The sequence below is a fragment of the Pseudochaenichthys georgianus genome, chromosome 17 (genome assembly GCF_902827115.2).
Source record: "Pseudochaenichthys georgianus chromosome 17, fPseGeo1.2, whole genome shotgun sequence".
In the NCBI taxonomy this organism is placed as follows: domain Eukaryota; kingdom Metazoa; phylum Chordata; class Actinopteri; order Perciformes; family Channichthyidae; genus Pseudochaenichthys; species Pseudochaenichthys georgianus.
In genome coordinates this window covers 37,016,586-37,042,616 of record NC_047519.1, presented here as the reverse complement: position 1 = coordinate 37,042,616, position 26,031 = coordinate 37,016,586, and the positions used below count along the sequence as shown (strand labels likewise).

At 43.3% G+C, this 26,031-nt stretch overlaps 2 protein-coding genes across 2 annotated transcripts in view; both read left to right on the top strand.

Moving 5' to 3' along the window:
• The window catches only part of LOC117462531 (zinc finger protein ZFP2-like), a 101,360-nt gene that overhangs the window by 19,547 nt on the left and 55,782 nt on the right, over nucleotides 1-26,031 (top strand). The gene's annotated exons all lie outside the window — the stretch shown is intronic.
• LOC117462900 (E3 SUMO-protein ligase ZBED1-like) lies at nucleotides 9,987-11,316 on the top strand. The gene is made up of 2 exons (XM_034105268.1): nucleotides 9,987-10,391; nucleotides 10,559-11,316. The coding sequence occupies exons 1-2, from the start codon at nucleotides 10,048-10,050 to the stop codon at nucleotides 11,235-11,237; spliced, it is 1,023 nt and encodes a 340-aa protein (XP_033961159.1). The 5' UTR covers nucleotides 9,987-10,047; the 3' UTR covers nucleotides 11,238-11,316.

The following is a 26,031-nucleotide window of genomic DNA, read 5'->3' as shown; positions in this document are numbered from 1 at the left end:
AAATATTAAGATCTCCCGAGACACAGTGTCGTGAAAAAAATAACTAAAGTACCCGCCGGCGGGGACCTTCGGGCTTAACAGGTTAACTCCCGCATAAAATACATTTCAAGGACCGCCTACTTCCATCTACGTAACATTGCGTTCCAATAATGCAGGGTGACTGGTTGTTCCTAGAGTCTCTAAAAGTACAATGGGAGCCAGAGCCTTTTCTTATCAAGCTCCACATTTGTGGAATCAGCTTCTAGTTTGTGTTCGGGCGGGAGACACCCTATCCGTTTTTAAGAGTGTGCTAAAGACCTTCCTTTTTGATAAAGCTTATAGTTAGGGCTGATTAGATTCAGCCCCTAGTTTTGCTGCTATAGGCTTAGTTTGTCGAGGGACACCTTACTTCTTCCTTCTCTCTGTCTGTACCTGTGTACTCTCATGTTCCGAATAACCCAGCTTCCCCACATTTTCTTTTTGGTGTCTATCTACGGCGGGATCCTGAGTCGTGGCTGATCCTGTTTCTGTGGTCCTGAGTCCTGGATCGCAAGCCCTGGATCTTGAGTCGTGGCTGTGCCTGTTGCTGTGGTCCTGGATCATAAGTCCTGGGTGGATATATAGACATTTGTATTCATTGGAATAAACCCCTTGAGATGCACCATCTCATTTTCAAGGGGGTCCCGACAATAGCAACAATTTACAGACATACATAAACAAAAAGACAAAATGCAAAACATGACGCACAAGACAAACCACATACAGTGGTACAATTCAAGCAATGCACACAATCATTACAATTTGAGACAGTCGAGCAAATCAGTTTCATCAATATCAGTTAATAACAAGTACAGACCAGTTGAAAGTGAGATAATAATGCATGTTTAAATATACCCAATGATGCAAGAGATCTAATAGCAGTTAGGGGTGTTGAAAATAATCGTTTCGATGATGCATTGCGATGTGGACGATTCGGTATCGATGCAGTGACGGAAGCTAATCGATTATAGCGTAGTAACGTTGCTTCCTGATTTTACGGCCGCGGCTTTACTATAAAGTTTTCTTTTCCGTCACTTTAATATCAAATCGGTCGGTGACGCAGAGATCAGGGAACAGACGTGACAGCGGCACAGCAACACCAAACACGGTGTGCTTTATCCACCAACACAAGAACACCAGTCCAGAACCAACAGCAGAAGGACCCGCTCTGAATCACTCCGTGTCGCTGCGGCTCAGAGACACAGGGATTTATGTTTTTCAAAAATAATCGCGTTACAATCATGTCAGGTTTTTGGTGGATTTAATTAAGTCTTGGATTGCAGAGTATGAATGTCCTCTAGCAATTTTCAGACGATATATACGTTTGTGAAGGCAGGAGGAAAAAAGCTTCCGCGATCACCGTCTCCTCTGTTCCTCCAAACCCCGCCCCCTCCCTGAAAATAATGAGTGACAGGCTGATAGTGACCCGATAGAAACTTTGTTATTCACTTAATCACTGAGATATAATGAAGCTAACTTAATCTCATACATTCATGGGATTTATGTAACAGTAAGACAGAGAATGTAAGTGTGCACCCACATGCAGTATTTTAGTTGTTATATGCTGTTGTAAATACTCCTGTTGTCTGCTGTGTTCAGACCCATATACAGTCTACGGTTCAGACTCAAGTCCTGTGTGTGATGCCACATTCAGGACCTTCAGTGTCCTTTTTTTTTTACAGAAGACTGTTGCTAGAAGCTGCAGCTAGACTGCAGAAGCATTATTTTTTTGTTTTTGAGGATGGAACAATTTCACACACAGATATAGGGAGGCTAGACCTATACAATTCATTTATTTTGGTTTATAAATTAATGTCAAGACATTTGTTATCGATTTCTGAAGCACTTTCTAAATAATAAAAAGAGAGTTCATATGTATTTACTGCATGTATGCATTGATGAAAAATAAGCCATGTGCAGTAATATAGAAAATTGAGGATTCAACGCATTGGTATGAATCATGATGCATCGGGATATCGAATTTAATCGAATCGTTAACAGGATAATCGTAATCAAATCGTGAGACCAGTGAAGATGCACAGAACTAATAGCAGTAGGTAAAGTATTCCAGTCTGTTGGGGCTTCGAAAATGAACGCTCTTCTGCCAATCAATTCTTTTGCAGAGGGGACAGAGAAATAAATCTGAACAGAATGTCTAACTTGATGATTTGGTGAGTAGGGTACAAAATACTGCTTTAAATAAGGGGGATAGTTAAGATAAATGCATTTAAATATCAGCTGATATCGAAGTGGACTCATCTTCTTATTATAGACACATGTATTTCCAAACATTTGGACTACCTATGTTGTAAATGTATTATCTTTTCAATTTACACACGGCATCTATTGCACGTCTGTCCGTCCTGGGAGAGGGATCCCTCCTCTGTTGCTCTCCCTGAGGTTTCTCCCATTTTCCCTTTAAACTGTGGGTTTTCTCCGGAAGTTTTTCCTTGTACGATGTGTGTAAGGACAGAGGGTGTCGTATTGTCATACTGATTCTGTACAAACTGTGAAGTTCACTGAGACAAATGTAACATTTGTGATATTGGGCTGTATAAATAAACATTGATTTATTGTGTGTTATGTAGCTTTTTCTGCAAACGGTCTGCAAAGTCACAAACCCTCAAAGTACACCCTGTAGCGAGTAAAACTCAAACACAGAAAATACGTGTCTATTGTTACGACCCGCCCTCTACTCCGTGGTAGTGGCTCGTGGGGAGACCCGCAACATAAAATAATGCACGCAAAAACCAGTACTTGATAACGATCATTTATTGAAGAACAGCCGTTTACTCACACAAGCAATCTGGCAAGCGAAAAGAGGTCTGGAGGACTGGCCAAAAGAAACAAACAGAAGGAGGGAACCCGAGCCAGCTACACCACGGGTCGTAGAAATCATTCCAGGTGTCTACCTCATGAAGCTGACTGAGAGAAGCCAAGAGTGTGCAAAGCTGTCATCAAGGCAAAAGGGGGCTACTTTAAAGAATCTAAAATAAAAATCATATTCTTGATTTTTTTTAAACATTTTTTTGTAAACTAGATAATTCCATATGTGTTCTTTCATGGTTTTGACATCTTCAGTATTAATTAGTGGTCGACCGATTATCGGGGCCGATATTCCTCATTTGACCGATTATCGGTATCGGCCTTTTTTTTTATAAAATTGCCGATAACACTTTGGCTCTGATGCAGCCGTTTCTCTGTCTGCAGTCACCACTCTCTGTACACGAGCAATGTCCCGCCCACAGCGCTATCTGATAGGCTATTACTGAAGTGTCAATCAACACTGAAGATTTTCCGGGCGGAAGCCAGCCATAGAGGCGGGACCTTCTCAGATTACAGGCAGGTGCGAAGAACGCAGACACAGACAGAGGCAAGCAGCAGCGCTGAGCGGCAGAGCCATACATGTGTTTCGAAGGTAAATCAGTTGAAAGCCGAAGTTCAATAAACATCCCAATCCCCTATGCTGAAGTTGCAAAAACAGCACGATCTATTGATCCAATTATATCAGCTTCCCAGTTACACAGGGACGCGGGAAGTCAGTCAGAGTTGGGGGTGCGTGAAGCGTCTCCCAGCACAGTAACGGCCCGTCTACACTACAGCGTCGAAAGCTCCAAGCTGCTCCAAGCTGCCCATTCACTTTCAATGGGGTGACGTCACGTAGCCGCGCTTTTTCGCCGAACTGAATTGTGGGTAGCAGAGCGAGGCGTCTCAGGCGTCCCAGGCGACCAGAAGTTGAACATTGTTCAACTTCTGGTCGCCTGGACGCCGGAGTAGCCAGCGCCAGCCAATCAAATCCCGTTTCCCAAAATCTGACAGCTGAAGCGCTAGCCAATCAAACCGCGTCTAAGCTGGGAGAGATATCCCGCCGTTCATTTCTATATTTCAAAAAAAGATGGAGGAGAAACTAACTATCGCCGTAGAAAATCACCCGGTTTTGTATGACCAGACCCTCTCCACCTACCGGGATACAAACCGGAGGAACCAGGCATGGAGGGAGGTGACAGAGACAGTGGGGGAAACTGGTAGGTTTTCGCCTGTTTGGGGAGTTTATATATATATTGCTCGCATACAATCCCCGGGGGGTTTTGCTTTGTATGTCGGGGGCGGGAGATTCATGTGATTGGTTGTTGGCCGTGTTGCTTGAATAAAATCCCCAAGCTCCAGACACGCCCAGCTCGAAGCTATTTTTGGAGCTGTAGTGTGGACGCTCCGTAACTGTGGTGCGGAGGGGGGGCTGCGAGTGGAGCCTCGCAGTTTTTCAGGTTGATCTGTGAAGCTCATTAGCTAATCAACATGTATTTAGCAAATGTTTAGCAAAATATTAGAAGTGAGGCTACTAGTCTAACGTTAGGTCTACTGTAATAGCCTCACTTTTAATAGTTTTCAAAACATTAGCTAGCACTAGTGTTTTGCAGTTGCTAGCAGCTTATTGGGATTTTATGCTAGATAGACGCATTATTGTTAGTTAAGCATGTCAGCCTGCAGCCCCACTTCTTGTCTCTCTCTAACTCATTGCAGATGGCTGCACTAAAGAAAAGGGCACAGAGAGGAAACCAGTTGTAAGATGTTTAAAAGTTCATTAAACATAATATAGGCTATGCTTAAATGCATTTCAAAGAAGTTGTGTTGAGTTGTGTTGGAGTTTGTGTTATTCTACATTTTGACACTATAGATTTTCTGATTTTACTGCAAATGTATATCGGTTCCAAATATCGGTTATCGGTCTCCTTGATTACTAATAATCGGTATCGGCCTTGAAAAAGCCATATCGGTCGATCCCTAGTATTAATCTACAAAGTAGAAACACAACAAAAACATTGAATGAGAAGGTGTCCAAACTTTTGACTGGTACTGTATATAAAACACACACATTTTAATATTTAGCAGGTTCCCTCATCTATAATCATTTATACAAGCGCAACTTTGAACATGCACAGCAGTAAAATGCAACATACGAAATAATCAAGAAACATCATAAATTAAACACTGACAGGGAACATTTTACTGCACCATCATTACTTTACATAAGAAGGTACCGTAAAATGTTCTGTTAATACTTGCATACTTTTACTTAAATAAGGTTTGAATGCAGGATTTTAATTTGTAACAAGAGTATTTAAATGTTATACTGTAGGCGTAGTGTATCTCTGAACGATCCCAAATACAATTCCTTGTTTACATTGCAGCTAGTGCTACTTCAGAAGAAAAAACCCTTTTTCATTTTTAACTGGAAGTGGAAAGGGGCTGGGCTACATAAGGTGAATTGAGACAACAGAAATACACAATAGGCGGGACTAAGAAAAATAATGTGGAAATATAAAAAAAAGGCATTAATTAGGGCTGCAAAATCTTTCCCATTTTAATGGTGATTAGATTTTTAAATGCTAACACTTAACAGTTTGTTCTGACTGTGTGATTCCTGTTTCCAGCAGATGTCCAGCTGCTGGTGGTGGTTAAAGAAGAGCTTCTCCCTGACCAGCAGGAGTGGAGCACCAGTCTGGACCAGGAGGACCCAGAGCCCCCCCCACACATTAAGCAGGAACAGGAGGAACTCAGGATCAGTCAGGAGGGAGAGCAGCTTCAGGAGCTGGAGGAGGCTGATATCACCAAGTCCACTTTCACTCCTGACCCTGTGAAGAGTGAAGATGATAAAGAGAAACCTCAGTCCTCACAGCCTCATCAAAGACAAACTGAACACATGGAAACAGAAGCTGATGGAGATGACTGTCGAGGACCAGAACCAGCCAGGAACTCAGATCCAGGGAGCAGTTTACAAACAAAGACTGAGGACGACACTGAAGAGTCTTCTGAACCTGACACTGGAGACTCTTCTGAACCTGACACTGAAGACAGTGCTGATTGGAAAGAGACCAGAGAACCTGCATCAGGCTCAAACTCACTGAAAAATAGACATGAATCTGTCAGTGATCTACGAAGTAGTGCTGAAAATAAACCTTTCAGCTGCTCAGTTTGTGCCAAATATTTTGCACGGAGTGGACATTTTAAAAAACACATGAGAGTCCACACAGGAGAGAAACCATTCACCTGCTCAGTCTGTAAGAAAGCTTTTTCACAGAGGGGAGGTGTAAAGGCACACATGAGAATCCACACAGGAGAGAAACCATTCACCTGTACAGTCTGTAAGAAAGCTTTTTCACAGAGTGATCGTTTAAAGACACACATGAGGGTCCACACAGGAGAGAAACCATTCAGCTGCTCAGTCTGTAAGAAATATTTTGCAATGAAAAGAGATGTAAAACGACACATGAGCGTCCACACAGTAGAGAAACCACACAGCTGCTCAGTCTGTAAAAAAACATTTTCACGGAGTGATAATTTAAAGACACACATGAGAGTCCACACAGGAGAGGAAAAATAGAGCTTCAATGTTTGTGACAAAAGATTTGAAAGACACAAGTGTGTTGGTTGTCAGCTGCTTCTATAACTGTAAGGAAAATGTCTGCCTTATGGACAGAGTTAACGTGGGACTTGTCCTTCAAATGTACACTTGTCCGCACAATGGAAATGTGATGTCAACTTCCGATGGAAATACCCTGCCAAATCTTACCAACTGTGCCTACACACATGTAAGACTTGGGGGTGCTCTATGCATGTGTCTGAGGGTAAAATAATGGCATTCCCCCATTTTTTTTGTTATTCAGTGTTACCAGGGGCACGAACTTCTGACCGGTGTTCCCTCTTGGTTTAGTCCGTGGGGGAGTGCTTAAGTGTGGGTACACAGGTTCGCCTGGTGCACAAGGTTATGGAAATCTAGGACCCAACACTGTGGAGAGTACAAGTCAAAGTGATCAAAACAAATAAATGGTGAATCAGACAGAACCGTCTTTCTAGTTATTTATTTGAAGCTTCAAATAACATAAGATACAATGAAAAAATAGACACAGGTCTCACAGAGCATAGAATAGTCTGCGTGAGTGTGCGCCATACAATGTGGTAGCAAAGCTTATATAGGAAAGGAGTGGGAAAGTTAGAAATCTGTCTTCACACGGTCACATTGTTATTAGACATCTTCTGTCCTTGAGTTGTAGATAGCATAACGGTTCTCAGAGTAGGGAAGTTCTTGTGTGACTGTGTATGAGTCTCCCAGTAGCCTTGAAGCGCCTGGGAATAAACCCAGGCGCCTGGGAATAAACCCCAAGTAGAGTAGATGGAAGAAAACAGTACATCTCAGGAAATGAGAAGCATTTGGTTTAAGCATATAAGGATATAATAAAAATGTCCACTACATTCTCTCCTTTTGATCATACTTGATCAATAAAAAAACCAAATGGCAGGATAGACTGATATAACACAAATGAATACACTCCATCACTGGTTTAAGTAAACACATCACAAATATATCATAGAAAACTGGCTGTTTTTGTGGAGGACAGACTCCAATATAATGTAAGCATAAGAGAGGAGGGTACACATGATTATATTGTAGTGTCGGAATCAGACTCTTCTGATTCTAGCTGGTCTATCTCACTGTGGCGCAAAGGATTGTCGTGTAATGGAATAGCAGTATACTGAACGAAAGCTGAGGATACCATGCTGGAAACGCATTTCTTCAGTATTGGGATAATCAAACAGGTACAACTGATTAATAGGCCAAAAATGATCGCCAGGGGTGTAACTATCCTAGCAAGCCATGCTTCCCACCCGCCTGATGTAAGCCAGGCCCACCAGTCCCAGCCACCTGCGTTGGATATGTCATCCGCTTTCATGTCGGCTAACAGGTTGTTAAGATGCAGCACGGTGTCAGTGATGTTCTTGGTGGCGTCGGGAATGTAAGTGCAACAGGAGTCACCGATCACATGACACAGGCCACCCTTTGAGGCGAACAAAAGGTCAAGAGCAAATTGGTGCTGCATGATCATGTTCCTAGAGGCTATTATGAATGGGGGCAATGCCTGGAAGCCTTGCGTCGTCTCGTAAGTGAGGTTCTCTAGCCGGACGTGTAAGGTATCTATTTTATGGGCATCGTTTACTGTACCCCACCATGGGAACAGGCCACCCATGAATTTAGCTCCAGCGGACGTCAGATCTCTTTTTACCTTGTGGTGGTCGGGGTGTTGGAACTCTGGGTAATGATGTGTCGTGTACATTAAGGACGTGAGTACAGTGACTGCTGGATTCAAATCCACTAGAGTGCATGTACCTATCCAGAGGGGAGCCAGAACTTGATAGAGCTTGTCGCCGCACAACCAAACGTAATCTTGTGGCGCGCTAAACCCAGCATCACTGGGCCAGGCCAGTTGGAGGGAAATATGTTTAACATCAGGGAATGATACGTTAGAAAGGATTCTTTCAGGGGCACCGGATATGCGACAATACGAGATTTTGTAAGCACCGTAACTGCACGTGTTCCGTAGGATACGAGTACAACCAGTAGTAGTGCCTAGGAAAAAATAAGGTGGTGTAAAAGACGTTTTGTGGTGCACATGGCTGACGGGTTGGTACTTTGCGTATGTGGTATCAAACGTGGATTCACGCAAAGGGGAGTTAGACCGATTACTGCATGGTGGGGGAAGCTGCCTAGCATAACGCCACTCGGTTACGCGGTCTTCACCCTTGATGGGCCTTGTCAGAGCCATAAACGCGCAGAGGTGTTCAACCTGGGTCAGAGAGCGCGGACGAACTGGCACGGACATTGATGAGTCCTGGGGGAAAAGGGTGCATGCATAACATGACCCATTTTGTCCTACGGCCTGCAAGAATGATCTCAGTGTGCCACCAGACGTTACCGGTGATCCCACTACTGGTCTGACCCACATCAATGTTGCTATGGTCGTTATTGCCTATGTATAGATTAAATGTAGATGTACCTATGGATGTCAACAGTTGCGTCAAAGGTTGCTTACCCTTTTCGGGGGTCCGAGTTTTGGGCGCGATGTCTATGTAAAATGTGCCACACGGGTCGGCACCGGATACATACATACTAGTGATGGCTCTAAGAGCCGGCTCTTTTAAGTGAACGACGGGAGCCGGCTCTCGCCCGCGAACGAGCCATTATTTTTTTTTACTTTTTTTTTACGGGTGCTCCGCTTATATACAGTGACTGAATGTCACGTGCATGCTGTGCATCACGTGAGGATAGACAAGGAGGGAGGGGCAGCGTGGCGTGCTGCTGCTCAATGCTTTGCTGAACAGAGGGAGAGGAGAACACGTGTCAGTTTGCGTCGCGCTAATAAGATGAGTGAACGTAGGAAAAGAAGCAGCATGTGGCTGCATTTTAACAGTTGTGCAAACACAAAGGCAGAATGCAGAATTTGCAACATTAAGCTCTCATATAGAGCAGGGTCCACAAACAACCTCCACAGGCACTTGAGAACTGTGCATCCAATAGTTCAGTTGGAAGAAAAAAGGCAGGCCAGACTGCCTGCTTCTGCCAGTGCGTCTACTCCACCTGTTATTGCTGCAGCTACAGGATCTACCCCCCATGCATCAGGTACTCAAAAACCAACAGCTACACAGAGCTCAATAAGCCAATTTATATCAAAGGCAATGACCCCAGTTAGACAGAACATAGTGGATGAAGAATTGGCCAAAATGATCGCAAGTGATTTCCAACCATTTTCCATTGTGGAGGACAAGGGATTCCGAAGCTTCATACAGGCTCTCAATCCAATGTATGTTCCTCCAAGCAGGAAAACACTCACTCAAAAAATCATTCCGAGACTGTATGATAGAGAACATGCTTCACTGCAGGCCAGGGTTAAAGAAGCTACTGCAGTTTGCCTTACCACTGATTGCTGGACATCAAGAACCACCACCTCTTTTGTGTCTGTTACATGTCACTTTATAGAAAATTATAACACGGTGGCCTGTCTTCTGGACTGTTTTGAGTTTAGCGACAGACACACTTCAGAAAACTTGGCAGAGGAACTGCTAAGAGTGGCAAAAGAGTGGGACATTGAAAATAAAGTGGCTTGCTGTGTTAGTGACAATGCAGCTAACATAACCAAAGCCATTAAACTCTTGAAATGGACCCACCACCCATGTCTCGCGCATACCATCAACCTGATGGTAAGAGATGCCCTGAAGGTCATGAAGCCCACTCTTGACAAAGTGAAGGGGATGGTAGAATTCTTCCATAAGAGCACAAGAGCAACCGAGAAGTTGAAGTCTACTCAGCGCCAAATGGATATGCCTGAGCTGAGGCTCAAGCAAGACTGTGTCACAAGGTGGAATTCTACATTGTACATGCTGAAACGGGTTCTGGAGTCAAAGGATGCAATCATCTCTACCCTGGCCCTTATCAATGCACATATGGATGCTCTGGATCAAGAAGAATGGGAGGCACTACAGGAGACCTGCACTGTTTTGGAACCCTTTGAGCAGGTCACCGTGGAAATCAGCTCAGAGAGGTACAGTTGACAGTTGTTATTATATTATTTATTATTATATAATAACATATTAAGGAACATTTTAGATGTGAATGTCAGTAATATTAAACAAGAATAAACTGAGCAAAGTCCATATACTACATAATAAAACAAAGCATAATAATAGTCACTGTTTTCTCTTTTTTCAGCTATGTGACATCCTCCAAAATTCTACTCCTCTGCAGGGGTCTGCAGAAAATCATAGCCTACAACCAGACACAAGTGACCAAGAGGAAAGTGACAGAGTTGGTGACTGCTCTCTCAACGTCGATGGACAGAAAGTTCCACAGAATGGAATACAACACTGTCCTCTCAGAATCTACTATACTCGATCCAAGGTTCAAAAGGCTGGCCTTTAATGATAACTGCGCTGTCGATGAGGCTCTTCAGAGAGTAACAGCAGCAGCAGCTCGTTGCGACCTCAGCAGCCAGCCAGCTCAACCACCAGGAGGCCAAGAGGGAGAAGAGGGAGCAAGGGCACCAGAAGTGGAGCCACAAATGTCTGCTGTTTGGAGGCTCTTTGATGCAAGAGCAACAGAAGACATTGCAAGACGGAATCCCTCAGCAGATGCTATGCTGGAAGTAAGGTCCTATCTGGAGGAGCCTCTTATCCCAAGAACCGCAGACCCGCTGAGCTGGTGGGAGTCCAAGGCTTCAGTGTACCCACGACTTGTGAAGGTCATGGCACGGCGACTGTGCATTGTAGCAACATCAGTCCCCTCAGAAAGGATCTTTTCTAAAACAGGGCAGATAATAACAGAGAGAAGAAACCGGATCAACCCCTCTAAGCTGAGGCACTTGGTCTTCCTCAATGCTAATCTGCCCTGAAAATAAAAAGAAAAGGTTACAGTTTGATAGTTGACGGTGGTAGGTTCATTAGAGACTGTTTGATAGGCTACTATTATTTTGCACATTACAATACATTTATTTTTATTATGTTTTTTGTATGATAGAGACTGTTATTTGCTGCTGTTTTGAGCATTGCAATATTTATTTTATTTATTTAAGATTATTTAAATGTTTTAAGATTTTACGTCAGCTGTTGCTGTATTTTGTAGTTTATACTGACATAGAACCCTGCTGTTTTGTTAGGGCTTTTTGTTTAAATAAAAATGTAAAATATACAAAAATAGGGTGGCTGTCCTTTTTTAAATGTCTTTGCTTCAGTTTTTATTGGTGTTAATATCTGCTTTGTGTTGCGTGGTTCAACAAGCAAGTCAGTGCATTCATTGGGTGGTATCAGAGAGTTAAGGGTCTGTAAATGCAATTAAAACAATTGGCCACAGCAAATCATTTATATCAAAAATTTAATAATTTTTACTTTTGAATACTTCAGTACAAAGGATGTATTGAATCATGTAAGTGATATATGTATACACATATATACACATATAAATAATTAGTCAAAACAGGGCTACATTCGATTTAATTATAAAAGGTATAATATGTGGTAAACTGAAGAGCCATTTGGGAGCCGAAAGAGCCGGCTCTTCTTGGTGAGCCGAGCCAAATGAGCCGGCTCACTCAAAAGAGCCGGAATTCCCATCACTAATACATACAGACAACAAAATAACCCTTGTCTGATATCTGGGCAGCCTGTAGTTGCAACAGGATAACGGGGCTCGATGAATTGACCTTGGAGATAGACAATCTCCCTTTGATGTTTGCAAATGTAGGCATCTGCCCCCCCCAGTTTCTTAGGGTCGGGGCAATGCATGTAGTCGCACGGGTCTAACTGCACTGTGCTATCTTCCCCATCCCTTAGAGTAATGTTACCAATCCCTGTCTTGACCAGCCCCTCGACCCATGTGGTTCGCCCTGCTTTCCCCAGCCCCTCGACCCATATGGTTCGCCCTCCTTTCCCCATGTACCTCTTAGATATCTCGATTTTGGCTGACATGCTGTGTGCTGACCATGGATACATAAAATATAGGACTAGTCCTAACACAACTATCATGGCAAGTATGCAGAGGAACCATTCTATGATTGTCCAGGCTCTCCAGTAGTATTCACATTGCTCACGGTTGCGTTGTCGTCTCTCCAGCCGAGCCCTCATCACGAGGGGGAAATGTTCCATGGTGTGTGTGAGTGTATTCTCTCGGTCGATTTCGTGACACGGACAGTCAGACTTCGCACACCGATAACACAAACGAGGAACCAGAGAGCATATGTATTATCTTTTCAATTTACTCACGGCATCTATTGCACGTCTGTCCGTCCTGGGAGAGGGATCCCTCCTCTGCTGCTCTCCCTGAGGTTTCTCCCATTTTTCCCTTTAAACTGGGTTTTCTTTGGAAGTTTTTCCTTGTACGATGTGAGGGTCTAAGGACAGAGGGTGTCGTATTGTCATACTGATATTCTGTACACACTGTGAAGACCACTGAGACAAATGTAACATTTGTGATATTGGGCTATATAAATAAACATTGATTGATTGATTGATTGATTGATATGGAACCGCTCAGCTGGCACTCGCTCGTGACACCTTGTGTGTAGTGTGTTTTGGTGTATGTAGTGCAAGTGTGGTGCTGGTGGTGACTAGGACACGTCACTTGTTGTCATCTCCCGTTGGTGACTTGGACACGTCACTTGTTGTCATCTCCCGTTGGTGACTTGGACACGTCACTTGTTGTCGTCTTCTGTTGGTGACTTGGACACGTCACTTGTTGTCGTCTTCTGTTGTCGTCTTCTGTTGGTGACTTGGACACGTCACTTGTTGTCGTCTTCTGTTGGTGACTTGGACACGTCACTTGTTGTCATCTCCCGTTGGTGACTTGGACACGTCACTTGTTGTCGTCTTCTGTCGGTGACTTGGACACGTCACTTGTTGTCGTCTGCTTCTACCGTTTCTCCTTTCCTGTGACTACGACCTTGCAGTGGCTGGCGTGGACCCACGTAGCTCTCTCGGCGACCTTGACCGCTGTCTGAGTGACGAGAAGCACCTGGTAGGGACCTTGCCAACGATTGGATTTCCAGCTCTTTCTCCGGAAATCCTTGATCAGCACGAAATCGCCGGGTTGAAGGCGGTGAAGCGGACCAGTGGCAGGGGTAGGCAAGGCTGCGGCTACCTGACGTCGGATGTCTGCTAAAGTGGATGATAGGTTAACACAATATGACAACATAGCATCCTCACACAAAGTTGTGGAGGGAAGAGGACATCCTGGAGCCTTGAGTCCAATCTGTGGAGGAGCCCCAAAAAGGATTTCAAATGGGCTGAGTTGACTCCGTGTTCTTTTCCGCATCCTCATGTACATCAGCACAATGGGCAGAGCTTGTGTCCATGACAGACCTGTGTCTGCACAGCATTTTGCTAGTTTGTTTTTTATTGTGCCGTTCTCTCTTTCCACCCCACCCCCACTCTGTGGATGATAAACACAATGCTTTCTGATGTCCATGCCCATGTATTCTCCTATCTGCATAATGGCCTCATTAGCAAAATGTGAACCGTTGTCACTAGAAATGTTGTCTGGTAGTCCCCATCTAGGGATTATTTCCCTCAGTAGTGCCTTTGCCACAGCATTTGCTGTCTGTGCTTTTACTGGGAAAGCTTCAACCCATTTGGACCACATGTCGACCACCACTAGACAGTGCTCTTTACCCTCTGATGGGCTAAGCTCAAATGAAATCCAGCATTAGGTGCTCAAATGGCCTGGTGGGAGGTGGATGTGCTCCGGGTCCTGTAACCTTTACTGGTCTACCAGAATTTTGCATAATGCAAATTAGGCATGCTTCACAGTGCTTTTGAGCTGTTACTGTGAACCCCCTTGTGAACCACTCCTGATTGATAGACTCTAACATCCCTCCTTTTGACACATGATCCAGCCCATGTGTCAACTTAGCGAAATGAGGGAAAAAATGTCTTGGAAGACATGGATTGGAATTTGGACCAACCCAGGTGCTGGAGGTTGGGTCAAAAACAGCCCCAGCAGCCTTCCATTGAGCCTTATCAACTGGCGTAGCTAGCTGCTGCATGGAAGTCAGTGATGAAATTGTGTCAGTGAAGGAGGAGACAGGGATTTTAACAAATGAGTGTGCGAGAGGAATCAGAGCAGCTGCCTTTGCGGCTGAGTCAGCAGACGCATTTCCTAGGGAAACTGGGTCTGTACTGCTTGCGTGTGCGGCACATTTACAGACTGCAACCTCAGATGGGAGCAGAATGGCGTCTAGTAAGCCTGCAACCAGTACATGGTTAAGTACTGGTTTGCCATCAGATTTCAGAAATTGTCTACACTTCCAAATAGCCCCAAAATCTTGTACTACCCCGAAAGCATAGCGTGAGTCAGTGTAAATAGTCACGGTTTTGCCTTCTGCAAACGTGCAGGCTTCAGTTAGTGCGATGAGCTCTGCTGCCTGTGCTGAGAGGTGACATGGAAGCGGTCCAGAACGGAGTACAGCAGAATCTGAAACAACAGAAAAACCCACCCGATTAGTGCCCCCTTGGTCGCGAGAGGCAGACCCATCAACATACAAAATGAGGTCAGCGTTGGTCAGAGGAACGTCTTTTAAGTCCGGTCTAGGTGTGCACACCATGAGAAGTTCGTCACCGTCTTCAGGCAATGTTCAAACTAAATGAAATCTCTCCTTTTGAAACATCATCTGTTGAAATAAACACCTGCAGTTGGAACTTTTGGATTAATCAACTTAAAAACTTGTGTTTATGCTACCAATTATTAAGTAAGTGGTAATTGAAAACGCCTCTGATAGGAAAAGCCTTCTCCCCTAACCCAAATAACTTTGTTGCTTTAACACAATTTCATTAGAAGTTGTCTTAACTCAATAAACATCGATGCAACCTATTGCCTTGATTTTCTTTGTTAAGCCAAGGCATTTGTTTTTAGAGTGTACGTAGACTGGGCCTCCCATATAACTTGGCTGAGCCGATATAAAAACCAATCAGCAAATAATTTTTCAATACATTATTGATTACTATTTTTGAGGTACTTTTAGGTTGGAAGTGAACATAAGTCAGAGGTAAATGGTGTACTTTTCCTTCAATACATGCCTACAATACCTTTAGTTACTTCACAGATGTGGATGAATGATGTGAAATATAATCAAGTGTTAAATCAGACTTTAGTTCCACCTGGAGTAAATCCACAAGCTACTCTGCAGAATACAAAGCCATTCAAAGTAGCTGCACCTTCACCAGCTTTGAGAACACTTTCATGATCAATCATTATAAAATATATCATATTATTCTGAAATGGACCAATCTGCACAACGACTACTTTTACTGTCTTTACTTTCACTATATTCTGATAATACTTTTCTACTTTTACTTGAGGAACATTTTGAATGCAGGACTGTTACTGTAACACTCTGGTACTTATTCCTTTACTCAAGTACAATATCTGAGTACTTATTCCACTTCTGGGAGTGTATTAGTCTGAATTGTAGCTACAAAATCACACAGAGCTGCATAAAAATAGACTCACAATGGTAACAAGTGGAAAATAATATGTACTAATGTGTACAATGATTTGTAGGTAATTTTGACTACTCAAGACACCTGACTTATACATCTTCAAAGTATTGGCTTTCAGAATATTAAACTTATTTCGGCAAATTCAGATGATAAATACAACTTTGAAGCTTGTAACGGCATAATTACAAGCAGAGAACGGACTAATGTAACATCACAGCAAGCATAACAACAGCTGTGTGTTATGAACACATACGCAAGAATGACATCATCTGTCGCTTAGTCGCTTTGGCAGAGCAGCCAATGATGCAATACGCTTATCTGAAAGCGTTTTCCCCTCACCTGAAATGACATGACCCAAAAATGTAACTGTTCTTTGTACATATTGGAGTTTTTTTTACCATTTACCATTTAGCCTTAACACAAACGTGTGAATGTGTAAGGTTTACCATTATATTCAAATGTGAACAAAAATTGACTGTCTTTGTGTACCGGAACACTGAAAAATGCATTTGAGACATCTATGGCAGTAAAAATGTTGCAGAGGCTGGAACTTGGGAAATAATCAGATAAGGATTCGGGACGAGCGTGCATGCACAGCTGCATTTACATCGTACATCCTGGACAAATCTCCACTCGTCAGGAGGTTTTGTCTGTCTTTTTGACAGGAAACACTGGAATCGTTACACGGAATAATTACCCCTTGTTTAAGCGGAGAGGTAAACACTGGCCGAATGCCATCAACAGCTTCACGTTTCAATGGGTACGGGACGGAACGTGGACATTAAACCTACGTCATATCTGTGAGCTGCCCAGAGTGAGTATGGCACATCTGAAAGCGCGGCAGGAAGCTCAGAGATATGAGAATGACCTCATCATCCTCAACCAACAGCAATGTGCGCAGAACGGCTACGTTCATGCACATTTTCATTTGATACACGTCACGTGACATAGAGTACATGACATATTCTGTGTGTGTAGGTGCCCAATCAGTGACTGACTCCCAATCTTTAACGATTGGACCCAAATCCCTCCATCTATCAGTGGGCCCCCTGGCTAGTGAAATGTGTGGACCGCCCCTGGGATTTGACACAGTTTGTGTTGTGTGGGTGATAGTGTAACAGAAACAGCAAACTCCAATACATAGTTTTAAACATGAGCTCATCATTCACACATTCTAACAGAAAGACTCTCATCATAGCCTTTACACGGATCCTTCAACCACGTTAGCAGTACAATGCAAATGAGAAGCCTCCACACAGCAGGTGGAAAAACACGTTGATCAGTCAAACGCAACAACGCCTGAGAATCAGGATATGTCAGCAGCCCATTGATACACATACACCAGTTATTTATCATCAAATGACAGTTTTTTGAACCATCGTAGGAGATGGCTGTCGGACTTTAAGACCCTCATTTGTGGAAAAATGAGGTCCAAGACGAACCGGAGAATCAGATCTCTGCCCAGTAAATTTATTAGGCAAACAGATGATAAAATAACTGTTTTTTACTGATGTGAGAAATGGATGACTGTCATCACCGTTATCTTTACTCTGAAGTGGTACAGAAACTTCTCCTTTACAGTTACCCAGCACATGAATAAATCTACCACTACATTTGCATTCAGGCAAATCTGCCCTTTTTTTTTACCACAGAATGTGTAGCCCCAGAATCAACCAAAAATGTAACATCAACACCCATGACTGCCAAAGTCAGTGTGGGACATTTCTTAATGCATATTTCAAATATGTACCCTCTTTAACCACAGACATTCTACACTTTCCAATTACTCAATCACATGATGTGTGTGTGTGTGTGTCACTTCCCTGGTTAGATGCTGCTGGCTGAATTTCCGTCTCGCTCGATTGGGCCCCTTCCTCCCCATCATAGGTCAGTCTTTGTGAATGGTGGCCCCGTCCTTGCTGTCCCCCTCTGCCTCCACTGCCAGTGTTCTGTGAGCAGTCCCATAATCCAATGTTCAACACTGTCACACTTGAAACATCTTTCGTCAAATGAAGGTCTTGCTTCTCGTCCTCTGCCTCGGAAAACCTCCTCTGCCTCTCCCTCGGTATTGCCTCTCCCTCGGTATTGTGAGCGGCCAGCATTTTGCTTAGCTTGCGCTGTGTCTGTGAGTCCGTTGAGAAAGGCATTACTGAGGTGTGTCTCCCAAACACCTGCTTGGTCTCCTAGGGCATCGGGTTTGTTTATCCTGCTGTTGTCCCCATCTACTTGGGCCTGATGGGGGTGGACGAGCTTGGAGTTGACGCTGACTGCATGGCTGGGGCTTGTAGTGTAGACACTTTCTGTGAGTGTCCAGTTTTCTATAAGTCTTTTACTTTAACTTTATTTTTACCCTTCATTCCATCTTCATGTTCTTGTAATTTATTCTTTAGGTTCTTGATTTTTAATTTACTCAAAAAACCTCCCTTAGGAAATCCGAACATTTCCGTCCATATATTTAATTTAGACAGACTGTCCTCACCATATTTTGCTCGCATGACATCCACAATCGGACCCTCAGGAGGGTGTACAAACCCCCTACTCTGCTTTGCTCCCATAACAAAGTCTTTAAGTGTTACCAAAACACTTGCTTTGCTCCCATAACAAAGTATTTAAGTGTTACCAAAACACTTGCTTTGCTCCCATAACAAAGTCTTTAAGTGTTACCAAAACACCCGTGTTACCAAAACACTATTTTTTCATCCGTCGATGATGTGATATTTGTTTCTCAGTACAAATCACACAAAAACTGGTCATAATCCCAAATCACGACGGATATCCCAAATATCCTACTTTCGAGCAGTCCCTCTCATACATGTCATGTCGAGTTTAATTACGTTTAACTTTAAACAATTTAGACTCTGTACATCTCACCGAGTATTGAAAGCCCTTTGAGTTCGTTAGATCTCGTGAAGTAAATCGGTTCCACCCCCCTGCGCTGGTCCTCTCGTCCCGTACGGTTTCTGTCGAGGTAGAGGAGGATCCGAGGATCCTGGAGCACGCACCCACCAGCGTCCGGAGGTGTCCCCAATCGAACTTGCAGAGATCCTGCTGACAACGCCACTTGTTATGGAAATCTAGGACCCAACACGGCTGGAGAGTACAAGTCAAAGTGATCAAAACAAATAAATGGTGAATCAGACAGAGCTTGTCTTTCTAGTTATTTATTTGAAGCTTCAAATAACATAAGATACAATAAAAATAGACACAGGTCTCACAGAGCATAGAATAGTCTGTGTGAGTGTGCGCAGTAAAATATAGTCACAAAGCTTATATACAGCAAAGGGAGGGAAGCTCATAAATCTGTCTTCACACGGTATTAGACACCTGGCCTTGAGCTGTAGATAGTATAACGGTTACCAGAGTAGGGAAGTTCTTGTGTGACTGTGTGTGAGTCTCCCAGTAGCCAAAGCAGCTCTGTGGCCTTGAAGCGCTTGGGAATAAACCCAAAGTAGGAAAGAAGAAAAAGAAAACAGCACATGACATTTATGAGAAGCATTTGGTTTAAGCATATAAGGATATAATAAAAATGTCCACTACAATGTCCACCACCACTTTGCCTGGAGCAAACTGGTGATTCAGAGTAACCCGTGCTGGCATTAACACATTCACCATTCTGGACTGCGGAAACTGATGACTCGACTATGGCTGAAGCTATGCTACTTACTCCATGCAGTTGGCGCACTCCATCTGCGAGCTGATTTAAAAGCCCAAGACCCGGATAGGTGTCAGAGTTTTGATAGAAATCTAACACCCAGTCCAAAGTGCTGTCTAATGTTGTAGGATGGATTGAGTTTGTTTGTGATGAGATGAAAGGTTCTTCGTCGTTTAACTCACTGATATTGCCCGAACACTGAGGAAATGGCATATCTCCGTACACGAATTCCTCATCACTGTTTAGTTCATTTATGTCGTTTATAGACTGAAGAAAAGAGATTTCTCTATCTGCTAAATCATCCATGTTTGACCGTTTATGAAAAACAAAATCACAAGTACAATTGGCACAGTTGAAGAAACATACCGTACGGTTACATCTGCATCAATTTACATGAGACCCGTTCCAATTTATTCAGTGGTGTGTCCAGAAAAGTTCGCAGTAGCAGCAGTGGGGTTCCTCTTGATAGTAGCTTGTCTGATCTGTATATAAAAAAGACAGAGAAAAAAGAAGGATAAGTATTTTAAAAACACAGGATTATACATTTAACAACTATTCATTTATCAAAACATCTTGTAAAATAACCATACAACTTATTTACCTGTATGATATCTCGTCAGTAAGGGATCTGTCAGGAGCAGGATATCGCTCTGTATATCACGATACGTTTGGGCGGATAGTTCATCCACTGCTTGATTAGGGGTGAGTCTGTCTGACTCGTTAGGAGTGTGTCTGGGACGGACTGCAACTCGTAATTGTCCAGAAATACACTGTACACGTCAAAGTCGGCCTGCAGTTCTGGTGGGATCTGTAGTAGGACGGTTTCAGATATATGCTGCTGCCGCTGCTGCTTGTGTTGCTGGTTCTGATGGATAGCATTGAAATTATTCCAGTCTGCCTGGTTATCTGAGTCACGGGGGAGGGTATGTCTGACAGGTGTCCTCAGGGGGTCTGCAGTTATTGATTTTTGATTGATTGATTGATATACTTTATTAATCCCCATGGGGAAATTGTTTCTCTGCATTTGACCCATCCTAGTGTTAGGAGCAGTGGGCAGCCATTTTGAACAGCGCCCGGGGAGCAGTGTGGGGAACGGTGCCTTGCTCAGGGACACCTCGGTAGCACTTGGTCTTGCCGGGACTTGAACAGGTGACCTTCCAGTTGCCAAGCCAAGTCCCTATAGACTTCGCCACCACCACCCCTAAGTTATCTCAAAAAGTAGATTGCTAGCGGATTCATAGGAGAGGCCTTGAGATCCTGGTTGAATATCTGTGCTGGCGATTTCACCACCTTTTCAACCAAAAGATAAAAAACGTTATTCGAGGGTACTTTACACATAAAACATATTTGATTTCATAAAAATAAAAAACAACTAGTTTAAATATACTCACTCTCTGCAGGGGATGAATCAAGGTAGGCTCCAAGTACACAGCAGATCCTTTCTGTCACGATTCTCATGTTATGTCACGTTTGTAGTTTTGTCTGTGTTGGTGTTTTTCTTGTCCTTGGGTTTTATTGTGTAAAGTGTTCACCCCCGTTTCCTGCCTGTCTGCTTTCTGTCTGTTTCCCTCCCTGATTACCCGATTGTGTTCACCTGTTGTCCTTGTGTTTCTCCTCCCCTGCCCAGCTGTGTCTTGTTCTGTGATTACCCTTCTGTGTATTTAGTCTAGTCTTCCCCTGTGTTTCCATGTCGGTTCATTGTTTCCCCTCCATGTTATTCCACGGTCTGTGTTCCTTGTGCTGCTTTGGATATTTTGGATTCTGCCTGTTTTTGCCACAGCTTTATTATTTAATAAGCTCGCTTTTCGTTATTCTGCATTTGAGTCCTACCTGCTTCACCCATTCGTAACACTTTCTAATACTAGAGGCCCTATTTGACTCAGAGTGGCCTGAGCTGAGACACACACAAAAGATTTGATTAGAATCTACACCACATTATTTTATACTTTTTTTTTAGTAAAACATGTTAAAGAAGTAAAATAAAAATAAAAACAGAAACTCACCTAGTATTTCAATAATCCTATGACCCCACACATTAGGGTTTTCAGCACATAGGATCTCTACTGCAAATAGAAAAAACATAACATTTAAAGTATCTAATAATATACCATCCACATAATATACATGATATTATAAAAAAGTACTCTCCACATTGGTTTGTGATGAGGTCCAGATCATAAAGCGTATAGCAGGAACGCCAGGATAACTCATCATCTGTTTTTTCACTAACTGCAAACATTCAGCTTGTCTTATAAAACCTTCAAATACAATGCCAGGTCGTGCCTCCAAAAAAACCCCCACCTATCAATGATTCCTTATCAAGGTAGTTAGCTATGTGTCTTTTCTCGCCCCCCCCCCCCCCTAGTGGGAGACTCTGCGTCTGCTTTGGACACTTTTGTTCTGATCAGCCTGGAGCCGCATGGAGTGATTGGGGCAGAAACACACATTCTTTATGGGTACAACAAAATCTAATATTACACCATACAGCCTCACACAGCTTCATATTGGGTTTCCTTATAGTGGTGTAAAGTAATTATAAAAAGACAAAGATTATGTTTTTAAAATTGTTTTATTATTATTTCCCCTCTTCAGAGAGTCTTTTCTTATAGTTAGTAATACAAGTAATTATACATTAGTTCACAATCCTACAACTAAAGAGAACATCCTTAGTTATCACTAATAAAAACTAAACAAGATCTTTTAAATTAATATGAATACCCTCTTTGGAAGCAGATACTTCCTTGTAGTTAACAGTTTCACAAAAAACTTTAAAAGAAACATCCTTAGCACTCACATATCATTTAAAACAAAAACTGAATCAGATCTAGAGAGGGCAATAACGGTTTTAGGTGTCTTTGTGTGTGTGTGTGTGTGTGTGTGTGTGTGTGTGTGTGTGGTGTGTGTGTTTGTGTGTCTGTGTGTGTGTGTGTGTGTGTGTGTTGTGTGTGTGTGTGTGTGTGTGTGTGTGTGTGAGAAAGTTGATGTGCCAGGCAATCAATGTATACATTCAAATCAATGTTAGTCTGTTAACCAAAGTGCAGCCATCTGATAATGTACTATCTATTATTAAAGATCAGAGGAAAAGAACAGAATGAGAAGGGTAAATCCAGAATAAAAATGAAGAAGCAAAGAGATTGTAGAGCAGTGAGAAGGAAAAAAGCTTGGTGTGTCAATTCATTACATTGCCAGTATTTTTCGTTGTTGTGAAATTTTTTTTGCCCCCTCTGATTTTTTAACAGCCCCCTCAGTCATCCTGGAGCCGGGCCTGGTCTGATGCTGGTCTCCATACAAACTGCCCTGATGTTGGTCCTGGTGGTGTAATTTAGAATGCTGTTGGTTGCTTTGCTGTAAGCCAAGATGCTCTCTGCTGAAAGGGTTTGTGTCAGGACAGGGGCGGACTGGGACTAAAATGCAGCCCTGGAAACGGACCCAGTCCGGCCACATGAAATGTCAAATGTTAGAAGTCCGCTGTTTATTATTTAAAGTTTTACGTCCGATTCGCTCCTTTTTTCCTCCCTGTACACAGCTCCAGTTTGGGCATTGGCCTGTCTTCAGATTTCATTTTTAGTTGCTGTTGTAGCGGAAGTTTAGTAAAATTATTTTGATGAAATACTCCAAATCTCCACCCTCCATAATTGCACTTGCTTCAGTTGCTTGCTGCTTTCTAAGGGTGGTGATGATGACAGTTACAGTAAGAACTGAAGTTGATGCGATTTGATTGGATTGTGTGTCATGACGTAAGCCTCATCTGATTGGTCAATCCCTCAATTCTTTTGACCAAGGGAAGCCAATTTCGGCTAGCCTCCTCTCGCAACAGAGAGTGCAATCTACTGTTTCACCATAACATCTAGAGGGGCGCTGTTTCACTCTTTGTAAAATACTTAATGAGAATGGGGGAGAGATGGGCCGCAGAATAATTGCCGAAACTATACGAATTATAACTACAATCCAAAAAAAACAGGGGAAGCCTGGCTTCTCTTGGCCTCCAGGAGAAAACGCCACTGAGTTCAAGGGATAATTCTCACCCACCTCTTGCCCTGCACTTGTATGTGCCAGTTGAGCTGGTTCTTCCAGCAGCTCAACTCTGTCCCTCATCATGAACGCAGGAGGCTGGTTGTATGTCTGAACTCGTGCCCTCATCATTCTCTTCATCATCTTGCACTTGTTCTAAGCTGCTCCTGATAGTGCTTGTAGCAGCGCTGCTGCCAAAAAGGTCTGTCAATTTGCGCCATTTATATGCTTCACCTGCGAGTGACTTCACCTTTTTTTCTCTTGCCTTCTCGGCCCCACCTTTTTCTTTTTGTTTTCTTTTCATTCTCCCTGTCTGCCGCGGCGTCTAATCCCTTCTCTTCGTGTGGCCGGTCTTTTTTCTTCTTCGTGTGTGATTATTTGACAGATAAGAACCACACAACTGCATTAGCGGCCGCTGTCGCCCTCTGTCGGCCGTCAGCGCAACTTAAATGATGACGTTAAACACGTTTTTTTTAAAGGGCCGGCTGTCAACCGCCCGACGACCCGGCCGTTCTGTGCTTCTCCAGATTCTACAGATGGCCAGTCCGCCCCTGCGTCAGGATGTTCATGATGAATCTAATACGGGCTGAACTTATGCTCTAGAGAACGTGTGTCAGACTGTAGCCCCATATGACGTGAGTCAAACAGCTGCTCTAGACGACGTGAGTCAGACTGTAGTCCCTGTTGACGTGAGTCAGACTGTTGCTCTAGACCAGGGGTTCCCAAACTTTGCCATGCCAAGGGCCCCCATATAGCATTATCCTCTGGCGGGTACCCCCCTGTTGCATTTTTTTTTAAATGATGTGTACAAGTGCCTCGCGATGGAGCATGCAGGGCATTGCCACTACATTTGGGGCCTTCTGCCTGATCGAAGCTGTCACTCCGCTGTGTTTGCCTGTCTTAGCTCCACTGCCCCATCTGAACACACACCCACACAACGAGACCAGTCAAGTCCGTTTGAGTACTCAGTACTCATCTAAAACTTGGAAAATGTCTCTTCATGTTCTACCTTCCAGTGCTTTGCAAAATAATATTTCCTCAACAAAGTTGTCTTCTGAAATAAATCTGATTGCAAGCAATTCTGCGACATTTGCTACATCCGTGCTCTCATGCAGCTGTAGAGCGAAATATTCACTAGCTCTCACTTGCTCCAAAAGCTGAGCAGATTTTCACTCTCAGTAGCGGCAGCTCGATTCTGATTGGCTTGAAGGGCGGTCATGTGATTCAAAAACCAAAAATATGAAAAAAGATTGGCATCAAAGGACACATATATTGATAGATATGCAGTTATTAATAACATCTAAAAAAAAAAAAAAAAGAATCCCGTTTCCCTCAAACTTTGCGTGACCCCCCTGGCGCCCCCCCGGGGGGTCGGGGCCCCCACTTTGAAAAACACTGCTCTAGACGGCGTGCGTCAGACTGTAGTCCATGTTGACGTGGGTCAGACTGTAGTCCATGTTGACGTGGGTCAGACTGTAGTCCCTGTTGACGTGAGTCAGACTGTTGCTCTAGACCAGTGGTTCCCAACCTGGGAGGGCGCCAAAGATCGCAGGGGGGGCGCCAGGCCTCAGATGATTTGAGGCCAAATATCATATTTAGACTTTTATTTTTAATTTTACATATAATTGTAAAGCAATACATGATTGTCACTAAAAGCCTTGTCTCTACATTACAATAATAAACAAATTGATTAATTAATTTGAATAACAATTCAAGTTAGTATTAAAGGCATACAAAGACAGATATGTATAATTCTTTCTTTAATAGAAATAGCCCTTAACACAAACGTGTGAATGTGTAAGGTTTACCATTATATTCAAATGTGAACAAAAATTGACTGTCTTTGTGTACCGGAACACTGAAAAATGCATTTGAGACATCTATGACAGTAAAAAATGTTGCAGAGGCTGGAACTTGGGAAATAATCAGATAAGGATTCGGGACGAGCGTGCATGCACAGCTGCATTTACATCGTAAATCCTGGACAAATCTCCACTCGTCAGGAGGTTTTGTCTCTGTCTTTTTGACAGGAAACACTGGAATCGTTACACGGAATAATGACCCCTTGTTTAAGCGGAGAGGTAAACACTGGCCGAATGCCATCAACAGCTTCACGTTTCAATGGGTACGGGACGGAATGTGGACATTAACCCTACGTCATATCTGTGAGCTGCCCAGAGTGAGTATGGCACATCTGAAAGCACGGCAGAGATATGAGAATTACCTCATCATCCTCAACCAACAGCAATGTGCGCAGAACGGCTACGTTCGTGCACATTTTCATTTGATACACGTCACGTGACATAGAGTACATGACATATTTTGTGTGTGTAGGTGTCTAATCAGTGACTGACTCCCAATCTTTAACGATTGGACCCAAATCCCTCCATCTATCAGTGGGGCCCCCTGGCTAGTGAAATGTGTGGACCGCCCCTGGGATTTGACACAGTTTGTGTTGTGTGGGTGTGAGTGTGAGTGTAACAGAACCAGCAAACTCCAATACATAGTTTTAAACATGAGCTCATCATTCACAC